We start from the raw sequence: 11,309 nt of genomic DNA on the forward strand, positions 1-11,309 counted from the left end.
CACCCACAACCTGATGACCCTCTGCTTGTCTCCAACACCTTCTGCCTGCAATTCTGAAGACTTCAGTGAATTTAGCATTGCAGGCACCCAAGGAGATAAGCAGGACTGTCCTCAGGTGTACAGATAAGGAAGCAGAAGCACAGACTGACTACAGGATTTGCCCAAAGTCACATAAAACAGCCCTGTGAGAGCAGCAAAGCAAATCTCAGGTCACCTCATGCTCAGGCCCCTGAATTATCCCATTGCCACTGCTCAGCTGGGTGTTTCTGCACCTCAAGGTGTTTTTTTGCTGCTGAGATGTGGTGGTCAGAGATGTTCTGCACAGGATATTCAGGGGACATTCAGGATCTCAGATTCACAGACTGGGCTCCTCGGGAACCAGTTTTCAGAAGTGACCAGTGAATTGGAGACCTTTGCAACTACAAAGCGTCCCTAAAGGCCCTCTGTAAATCTCAGCACCTTTCCCACTGATATTCAATCCCTCCAAAAAGGGTCCAGAGCAGGAAGCACCAGCCACCCAAGTCTCCAGGCCCTGCAGGGAAACTCAGGAGCAGGCAGGAATTAAACAAGCTGAAGCCAGAGCTTCGGTGACCTTGTGCTGCGCTGAAAACCAAGCGGTTAAAACGCTCTTTAAGTCAACATCCCCATGAGATATTAGCCCCTATTAACCAGATGACTTTCCAGAAGCTCCCTTCAAGCCCTAACGAGCTGAGTGTCTCCTGCTACCAGAACCACCCAGAGAGGAATGAGGCGACCCGACAAATGCGCGGCGGCGCTTTCCTGCTATCTTCGCTAAATCTCTCGCATTTTTATATGGCACCTTAATAACCCCTCATTTCCATTACAAGTGCATGCTTTCCCTCGGCTTATCTCCATCTCTATCCACTCCTGCTCCATTCCTGCAGCCACACCGCCCCCGGCTACAACCCGGGGAGCTCCGAAGAGCTCGGCGGGGTCGGGTCTTGCTTCGTGACGGCAGGACAGTGCCATAACTCGGGAGGTGGCAGGACGTGATTCACCCGTGGCACCGCTCCATCTGCGTCAAGGCTGAACCCGGTGCCTTAACTTTAGGGGCAGGAGACGTAAACCCAGTGCCCTAATTCCGCAGGAGTCATTAAGGCATCTGGGCTGCGACTTTCTCAAGAGACAAACTCCTCACCTCGCTGCCCCCGGGGCCAGATCTCGGCTCCTTTTGCCCTGCCTGCCCACATTCCCCAGGTAGTTACGATCAGATACAACCTCTTTGCTTCCTGTTGTGCGCTGTTAAGTGGTGGCTGCGCTCCACCCCAGGGGTGGCTGCATTTCAAAAGCTGGGGAGTGATTACATCGTATACGAGGCTGTAAAAAGCACCGGGCTCTTTCTGGGAAGAGAAGAGCTCGGGATAATTGGTGCTTCTCAAGGCAAATCCTATCAGTATCCCCTCAATGCCCTCACCTTTTTGGTTAAGGGCTAAAACCGGTGGCGAGTTTAGGTAATGGACCTGAGATTTAGGGCTCGGTGTCCACAGCCAAATCGGTGTTCCTGGAGCTGCTTGTTCAGCCGTGACCAACTCCTGGCAAATGCAGAAATTCTTCAGGCTATGTGGCCTGAAGCCTCCTGAGGTTTGGTGAGCTCTTCACCTGTACAGAATCGTAGAATCCTTAAGGTTGGAAAAGACCACTAAGGTCATCAAGTCTAAACATTAACCCAGCACTGCTACATTTACCAGTAAACCGTGTCCCCAGGTGCCACATCTACGTGTGTTTTAAAGCCTTGCAGGGATGGTGGTGGCTCCACTACTGCCCTGGGCAGCCTGTTCTGATGCCTGACAACCTTTCCAGTGAAGATTTTTCCTAATATCCAACCTAAACCTCCCCTGGTACAACTTGAGGCAATTTCCTTTTATCCTGTCCCTTGATACTTGGGAGAAGAGATCAACTCCCACCTGGATCCAGCCTCCTTTCAGGTAGTTGTAGGGAGCAATGAGGTCCTCCCTGAGCCACCTTTTCTCCAGGTTAAACATCCCCAGCTCCCACAGCCACTCAGTTGTCCTTCTCTGGACAAGCTCCAGTCCCTCAATGTCTCTGCTGAGCTAATTCAGATCATGGTGAATCCAAAATCAGATCCAAGACCTGCAAACTCCCAAGCCAAAGCCACCCCTCCCATACTGATGCAGGAGAAGGTTTTCTGCACAAACACCATGGCTGTAAACACCTTCTTTTCAAGGCACAGGTGGTCCCCATGGCATTTGCAAACATCAGTTCAGCACCTACAGCACCTTCCCAATAAGCCAAAGGCCTGGATCAGGTCTCTCCTGAGAAGAGGAAGGGGTGACACCCAAGAGATGAGAGGTAACCTACCCAAGCAAGGTGCTTTAGCCACTACAGGTGTCAGGTAGAAGCACAACATCTTTGTTTCTAAACTGGAGATAACTGGGTTTGATGGATGGACCACTTGGTGGATGAGGAATTGGACAGATGGTTGCACTCAAAGAGATTTCCAAATGGATGCCAGTGACAAGTGGTGTTTCTCAGGGGTTGGTTTTGGGCCTGGTGTTTGTCAGGGACATGGACAGTGGGATGGAGGCACCCTCAGCAAGTCTGCTGATGACACCAAGCTGAGTGGTGCATCTGACGTGCTGGAAGGAAGGGATGCCATCCAGAGGGACCTGGACAGGCTGGAGGGGTGGGGCTGTTTGAACCTCATGAGGTTCAACAAGGTCCTGCACCTGGGTCAGGCCAATCCCCAGGATCACAAATACAGGCTGGGTGGAGGATGGGTTGAGAGCAGCCCTGAGCAAAGACTTGCGAGCATCAGAACAAGATGATCTTTAAGGGACCTTCCAACCCAACCATTCTGTGATTATTTGACAAGGTTTCAAGATCAGTTAGGCCACAATGGGAGGAGGTGGAAGGTGTGTCAGCCCTTTTCTGGCCTGGCACTATGGATACCCTTCCAGACCATAATGACATTTAAACCATCAGCTTGTCTGAGTGGCTTCTATGAGAAGCCTTTGTTTTTCAAGGACCCCAAGGCAGGTCAAGTGTCCTTGGAGTGATCATGTGAAGCTCTCCACCCCCAAAATTTGGGTTCTGAATCCCACCTGGACTTAGGCAAGGTATGAAATCCCAAGTCCTGTCAAAACCGGACTCATCTCTTCATGCTCCAAGCTGAGTTTTCAGTCATGAACTGCACGGTCATCACTTGCAGGATACTGGGATCCTCCAGGCTGGACAGATGCTGAACAAGGGCTTTTCAAAATCACACTGGGGACCTGAGGGTTTCTACATTTTCCTTTTTTTTTTTTTTTGAGCTCTAGCCCTTGGTGACTTATTAACCTCCCCGTGTGCATAGACAAACATGTTCCAGGACATTGCTCATACCTTCAGCTTGTAAGTTCATGCACGTTATTTCATTTGCATGTTGTTGTATTTGGTAGTCTTCCCAAAGCAAAGCTTAAGTTCTTGCTTAAGCCTTACAATCCAGCCAGGACTGTTTTGCAGTCTTGATTGCTCCCCAAAAACATGTTGACTTTTTTTTGGCTTGGTGTATTAAACTCTTTGCATTAGTAAAGCCTGGGAGCATCTGGAGGGTAAAGATTAAGCCAAAATGCCCAGGGAAAGCTCAGATCAGCAAAATATGGTGCAGAGAAGGTTTGGGTTGTTTTGAGTAGTCAGCTGATGCAGAGCTCAGTAGAAGTTGGTGAAGATGCTTCAGCTGAAAATGTGACCTCGTGCCTTTGGGATCTGTTCATATTTCAACACTGTTGTAGCAGAATCATCTGAAAGGTGTCAGAAACAACAATGATTTCTTGGATAACTGGTCTACAGGCACGAGGTGAGCTCCTGTGGGGAATGCTGTAAGAGGTTAAAGGAGGCCAGTTATCAGAACTGTTGTGTCTGCTTTGAATTCCCTCAAGGACTTGAGAATAGCCCTGTTTATGGCAAAAATACCATTTTACCGAAACCAAAAAGCAGGGGTGATTTCTGAGGCATGGTGTTGGACTCCAGGGTCATTTCTTGTGAGTGAAGAAACCAAAACTGAAGGTGGGGGAGGAGAAGGGGGATAAAACCTGATATTTTGGTATATTCCCAATTTGCAAAGCAGTTTGAAACATTTGTTTTTAGTTTGGGCAAAGTGCAGAAAAAGCACTGGCATCCAGGAAAGCCAGGCCAATGCTGAGCTCCCCTTCCCCACCCAGCTCCACCTGGGATGAAAGGCTGTGATGGAAGGTCTTCACAAAGACTAAAACTCCTCAGTCTTTAGCCACGACATCCTTTGGCTGATCCCTCCCACCAGCCTGAGGCAATGGGCAGAAAAGGAAAGCTCCTTTCCAGTCCCCTTAATTAGGCAAGTGAGGAAAACTTTGGGCAGGTGCAAGATGCCATACACTGAACACTGTCACTGAGTGAGTACACACCCCAGGGAAAGGATGGAAGGTGAGGACAATGTTTAGTTTACACAGTGAGGAGTGAGGAACTATCTGTCCATCCTGGGGTTTTCCTCCCTTCCAGCCATCAGCAGCTCTCCCAGCCGAGGAAGAGGAGGTGCTTTAACCCGGTGCTGGTCCCACCACTAAGGGTGGAGGCTGTTGTTAAGTGCAGACCTGCGTTTTCCATGTTGTGGGAACACCCCCAAACTCTGTGCATCCAAAGCCAAGCCCACAGCTCAGGGTACGGCCGTGTGGTACCCTGACTGCAAAGCACCATGTGGAATATTCCACGTGCCCCCTGAAACCCAGTTTTGCCCAGCTTTTTACTGTGCCATGACCCTCTCCAAAGACCTTGGGATGACCCGAGTCAGAGCTTCTTGGCTGACCTCAGCAGCCTTGAGTCAAGCCCGGTCCTGCCCTGCACAGGAGCTTGTTTCCTAGTAAAAGAAAACGTCTTTGGAGCAGGTCCAAGCCAGACCACAGGGAAGAGGAGAGTTTCCTGGCCTCCTGCCACGCCCCGGAGAGAGGAGACATTCGCAGGACCGATCAAACCCACGTGTGGTCCCTCAATCCCCTGCTTTCTCTCTCCCACAGCCACCAGGGAATCGGCCTTCGTCCACGCCATCGCCTCGGCCGGAGTGGCTTTCGCCGTGACCAGGTCCTGCGCCGAGGGCTCCGCCACCATCTGTGGCTGTGACACCCGCCACAAGGGCTCCCCCGGGGAAGGCTGGAAGTGGGGGGGCTGCAGCGAGGACGTGGAATTCGGGAGCATGGTGTCCCGGGAGTTCGCGGACGCCCGGGAGAACAGGCCCGACGCTCGCTCGGCCATGAACAGGCACAACAACGAGGCCGGAAGGACCGTAAGGACTTTTGTTTTTTTTTCTCCTTTCTCCGTCCTCCTGTCAGTGTTTTCTTTACCTGCCTCGGTGAACTGTGGGAGGGGATTGGAGGGGGAATGACCAAACCTAAATCTGGGCAGATTTACACCTCAGAAAGATAATACCTGTCCTGTAATAGTTCTTGTCAGGGAGGTGATCGATGGAAGTGATCTGTGAAAGCTCCAGCTAAATTCACCCACTCAGATGTAAATGTCTGCCTTGGAGTCAGTTGTCCAGAGGTCTTTTATAGAGGATGGATCTGGACAGGTCTAGGGTGGGATTTCATCCCAGCTTGGTGAGGGCATCATCAAGTGGTGGACGTCCCATCCCTGGAAGTGTCCAAGGCTTTGAGCAACCTGGTCTAATGGAAGGTGTCCCTGCCCATGGCAGAGGGGTTGGAACTGAGTGGTTTTTAAGGTCCCTTCCAACCCAAGCCATTCTGTGATTCCATGATTAGAATAAATAATTCAATTATAATGCCCTAACTGGGCCTGCTGCCATCCATTGGCTGTAGGACATCTGAAGTTGAGATGGGCCAGGGCTCAAGGGGGGATTCAGCTGCTTAAGAAAATGCATTTTAGTATAAGCTGAGATATCCTGAAGTATCCAACACATCCTTGGAAAGACAGTGTGTCTCCTGCAGTTCTGCCATCCTGGGGCTAATCACAGAATCACAGAATCACAGAAGGGCTGGGGTTGGAAGGAACCACTGGAGATCATCTGGTCCAGTACCTTTGACACTCAAAAAAGGCATTAAATGAACGTGTTCAGACAACTGAATCCTAGTTTGAGTGCAATTGTCCATTCCCATGGGATCATCTCTCTGCTTTGTAGGCTTGAGGGAGGAGAAGAACAGGAGACCATTTCCCACCACCCCTCTTCTCAACACTGTTCTATTTCCTGGGAAATATTTGAAGAAAATCAGAGGCGGTATGACTCTGGTACCTCTTGATCAAACTTAGACCATGCCCTAAAGCTGGTTTTACTTCAAACAACCAAGGGAAAAAAACGTGTCAGGAAAAAAAAATGTGTCAGGGAAAAGAAAGCACAAAATCTTTCCCCCATCAGAGTGTCTGCCTCATACACAGGGAATCTTTTCCCTGGGTGGAATAATCCCAGTAAGAGGATATAGTTTTTTTCATCTCCAGAATAACCCATAAATTCCAGAAGAATGTATTTTGTGGGAAACAATTTGTGAAACTGAAGCACGAAGTTCTTGCTGATGGAGACCAGGATGCAGTTTCTCTGAGATATCAAAGAACAGATTAATATGGTCTTGTTCCCTCAGCAGAAGGTCTGGCACATGTCTGGGAGGACATTAGAGCAAAGCCACCACAGCTCTGCTGTGCAAGTAAACAACTGTTCTCAGGCAGAGTAGGACTTTGGTGTGAGCTCCTCTGGTGGGCACCATCAAATCCCAGGGGAGTTATCCCACCTCACACCCCAGCAGAGCTCTTGGAATACAGCTTTTGGAAATGAAATACCACCAGAAACCAAAACTGTCTCCGATGTAGACAACCACAAGCAATGATGTGGTTTCCCCCAGCTCTGACCTAAATTATCCCAGGTAACCCCAGATATTGTGCATGGTTGGTGGAAGTTTCTGGGATAGATAATGGGACAAAGAGGACTGTGGAGAAGATGTATAGAGTGGGAAGAAGGGATTTGCTTTGAAGTGAGAATCCTTGGAAAAAATGAGCTTTGAGCAAACATCCCTGTTGATGACAGACCTGCAGAGGCCTTTTCACTGTAAATCCTGTTCTTTGACACCGAGTTATTTTAGGACATTTTGCAGGTGTCAAAGGATCTAAAATCCTACTGGCTTATAAAGCACTTTTCCGTTCTCACCATGCCAGCACTCATGGAGTAGCTCTTCCAGGCCTCCATGCCCAAGTGTTTCCAGCTAAACCCGAGCCATAGGCAATGTTTCATCCCAGTTCCCATAGGAACTCCAGCCCTGCCCCTCCGCCAGCAGTTTTGATTAAGTTCAGCGTGATTATACGAACCAAACATGTTGTGGTTCCCTCTCATCACTAATTACAACCTTTATGTGGCGGGTGATACTCCGTAAATAACCCAGGAAAGCACCTGGTGAGCACCAAGGTGCTGATTCATGGCAAATCTCTTGGCCTCAGCCTGGCACGAGTCTGTTCACGTACCCAGAAATTTGCTGATCAGTCTGAAAATGCAGATTATCAAGCCTGTTGCATAAGGTCGTCTCCCACCTCGGAATCCTGGAGGGCAACACCTCTGGAAATGTTAAAGCTAATTTCATAAGAGGAATAAAAACAAATAGTAAACTTCTGGGATCAATAATCACCTTCGTGTTTGCTCCAGGACAGTGTTTTGTGTTGAAGTTTTGAGCCTTTCAAAATCAGAAGTTGGGCTCCTATTTTTTTTTTCCTGCTGAAATGGTTTCAGAAAAATCATAAGCCTGGCTTAAATATAGCAATAAGCGATGTTTTGGTTTTTGGATGTAGCCACAGCAAGGCTAGAACCTTGTTTGCTTAAGTAAACATAAAACATACGTAAAAAGTAGGATTCTGTTCTAAGTAAAACATGGAATTCTGTTCCAGATAGTTGGGAAATTTCACATTTCCCTAATTTCCCATGGAATAGCTGCATATTTTATTTATGAAGACACTGTTTGAGTAGTTTTGTGCGTACTTCACTTCTCTGCCAGGGTGTGCCTGAATTCTTGGGTGACAGCACTGCAGTATTCCCACGTGAACATTGATAAGACAGAAGTTAATACGCTCAGAAATCCCTTCATCCCCTGGTGGAAGCTCTTGGTAGATGCTTAAATTCGAGGTGGGAATCAGAAGTAGCCACTGAAAACAATAAAGTTGCAGAAGCTTTATTTTCCTTAGGCCCAGAGTCAGAGCAGGGCATTGACTGGGGGATGAGGTGATTTTTGTTCGCAAGTGTGCAAATATATGAAATACAAATATATGAAATATGAATATGTGAAATACGAATATATGAAATATGAATATGTGAAAGAGGAATATATAAAATAATTCATAATTCTTTAGAAAATCATGGCTAAGTATCAGGGTGCCATAAGCGTTTTTGATCACAGGTTAACGCCTTTCCTTCTCCTTTGCCTTTCTCCCCTTTTCCAGTCCATCATTGAACTCATGCACCTCAAGTGCAAGTGCCACGGCCTCTCGGGCAGCTGCGAAGTGAAGACCTGCTGGTGGTCCCAGCCAGACTTCAGGGTCATTGGGGACTACCTCAAGGACAAGTACGACAGCGCCTCGGAGATGGTGGTGGAGAAACACCGGGAATCCCGCGGCTGGGTCGAGACCCTGCGGCCCAAGTACAACTTCTTCAAGGCTCCCACCGAGAAGGACCTGGTCTACTACGAGAACTCACCGAACTTTTGCGAGCCCAACCCCGAGACGGGCTCCTTCGGCACCCGGGACAGGATCTGCAACGTCACTTCCCACGGGATCGACGGCTGCGACCTGCTGTGCTGCGGCCGCGGCCACAACACGAGGACTGAGAAACGCAAGGAGAAGTGTCACTGTATCTTCCACTGGTGCTGCTACGTCCGGTGCCAGGAGTGCATACGAGTCTACGACGTCCACACGTGCAAATAAAAGCAGGGAAAAAAGGACCCTTCGCTGGGCTCCGGGCGGAGGAATGGATTTGAGCCTGCTTCCTCCGAGGTTGCGGACGTGAGAGAAGTTGACTTTTTTTTTTGATGTTAAAAGAAATAAAAACTGGAAAAAGAAAAAAAAAGGCAAAAAAAAAAAAACAAACCACCAAGGCTAAAACTGGTTGGATAGAATAGGTCTAAGGACTTCTGGCCTATCCTGAGGTACATCTGGCAGCCACACAAGTTGTGCCCCAACGACGCCTCCAGTGGGAGAGCGGCTTTTCAACCAACAGCACAGAGCTGGGAAGAAGAGCACGAGCAAAAGCATGGATTTGCTTTGCTCTCACCCACCTGAAGTGACTCGTGTGATTAAAGTGTCCTTTGAAAGACTTGCATCTTCCTAAGCATCTCCTTTTCCCTCAGCCAGGCAAGAAGCTGTGATGGATTGCACCACTGAGCTTTCCAAGAGGTCCATCTCCATACCCAAGTGGCCAGGCTCTGTGTGTAATATGAGCAACAGCAGCAAAAGAAATAAAAGCAGATAAATTAATTTTTTATTTTTTTTTAAAAAAGAACATGACTTCTTTGCTTTTACCCTGGAACCAGAGAAGTCTACAAGTATATAATAGAGTGGGCAGGCCCTTTGTGTGGACTTTTTAGCTTAGTAGCTCCTGCCAGATTTGACATAGGATTCAGTGACATCTGGAGAAAGGGGAAAGAGGGAGAAGAAGAGGGAGAGAAAGAGAGACAACTGCTGGTGGCTTCCTGCCAGTGCCCTGTTGGCACACAGGTGATGTGCACAGTATGGAAAAGTTCAGTGCCTGACATGTGAAGTGAAGAGGACTTGGGGAGTGTGTGTTGAGAAGGAGACAGTCCCCAAAATGGGGATGTTGCTCCAGCCGTGGCTCAATCAGCCAATGGGTCTTCCTTGGAAACACACAGTGCAGAGTGAGTCTCCTGGGGTTTGGTGTGGGACATCCATCTCCTCAGCATCCCAGCTTGTTCCCAGAGGAGGAAAGGGAAAGTGTTCACCCTTCCCACCTCGTTAGAGAATCCTGTCACCAACAGTGGGAAGTGCACTTAGTATATCCACCCTCTGCACAGCATTCAGGCTCCCCCCAGGCACTTAGGAACAGCTTTAGACCAGAAGTCTGTCATCAACATGACTCTGAAGGACCGATGTCACCCATTAATTTACATGATGGTGAACCAACCCACCCTCCCCACCACAGCCCACGAGCTGGAACAGTCTCACACTCAAGCCAAATCTTGTTCCACACTTGATTTCTACAGCCATTCCCACCTATAAAAGTGGCACAGCTTAAAATGGACAAAACCCAGACTCTGAACCAGCCCAGAGTTTGGTAAGTTTGGACACGGAGCCAAATCCCAGCTTTTGCAGTGCTGGCCCATCTGACTCCACATCCTTCCATGCTGCTCTACTTCTGATTCCAGATCAGGATCACCAGTTTACACAAGCAGGTCTCACCTCCTCCATGGGCATCAGGACTTCCTTCAGTGGGTATCAGGCATGAACTCAGCCCCATCACCTTGGGATTTACAGCACTGTCACCCTACTTGAGTGGTCAGTACTGACACAAAGGAGTGGTGAAGCAGGCATGGAGTCACAGCCTCTTTAGCCTCAGATGCACTTGTCCTATGTCCTCTTTGCTTTATCCATGCTTTTGGGTTCCTATCCTGGGAAAACTACAATGGATTGGTGTTTACTCTTCAGTACAGGAAGGGAAACAAGGCACGAGCCAACTCCCAGAGTCTCCTCATGGCTGGTTCACACCTGGATGTCTGCCTGGAGAAGTCAGAGTGCTCTTCCCTCCCTGCATGTCAGCTCATTCCCGGGAACCAAAGCAGGGAGTATGCAGAAGAAGAAGGGAACAAACAGATCTTAATCCCATCAGAGGGAAAACAGGAGGAAATGATGCCTCCAAGGGCTGACTCTGAGTCACAGCGTCTCCTGGGACTACTCCTGGGCTGGTGCAGTTTGTGCATCACCCATTTGTCTCAGGGCTGTGCCCGAGGGCACAACCAAGATTTGCTTATGGATGGAGGCACTTCTGGCAGTGCTTTTCAATTAAAAAAAAAAACACACACAAAAAACAAGCTGCAATGAAATGAGAGCAGAGAAGCAGAAGGGAGAGGAGGAGAGAGGAGGAGATCAACAGGGGCAAAGGGAAATATGGGGATGAAACCAATCTCTGTGTTCATGTAAACATTGCATCCAGTGGATGGCCACACACCAACTGGGAGAAAGCAACAGATCCCTGAAAAATGAGAGGGAGATGGACCAACTGATGGACACACGACTGATTTTTGTAATGCAGTCTTGGGGAAAAGGAAAACCTAATCATTATGGAAAACAGAGAAGGAAGCCACTGCAGGGGGAGGTTGCCACAATAA

The 11,309-nt window shown here is 48.7% G+C and overlaps 1 protein-coding gene across 1 annotated transcript in view; it reads left to right on the forward strand.

Annotated features, from left to right (window-relative positions):
* Positions 1 to 8,943, forward strand: part of WNT3A (Wnt family member 3A) — an 87,702-nt gene extending 78,759 nt beyond the window's left edge. The window contains exons 3-4 of the mRNA XM_027695552.1: positions 5,007 to 5,272; positions 8,416 to 8,943. Coding sequence (XP_027551353.1) covers positions 5,007 to 5,272; positions 8,416 to 8,895 — 746 coding nt within the window. The 3' untranslated portion in view covers positions 8,896 to 8,943. The remainder of the gene's footprint in view (positions 1 to 5,006; positions 5,273 to 8,415) is intronic.
* Positions 8,944 to 11,309: the final 2,366 nt, after the last annotated feature.

Source organism: Neopelma chrysocephalum, unplaced genomic scaffold (genome assembly GCF_003984885.1).
Source record: "Neopelma chrysocephalum unplaced genomic scaffold, ASM398488v2 Primary Assembly neopelma1_101, whole genome shotgun sequence".
NCBI classification, from domain to species: domain Eukaryota; kingdom Metazoa; phylum Chordata; class Aves; order Passeriformes; family Pipridae; genus Neopelma; species Neopelma chrysocephalum.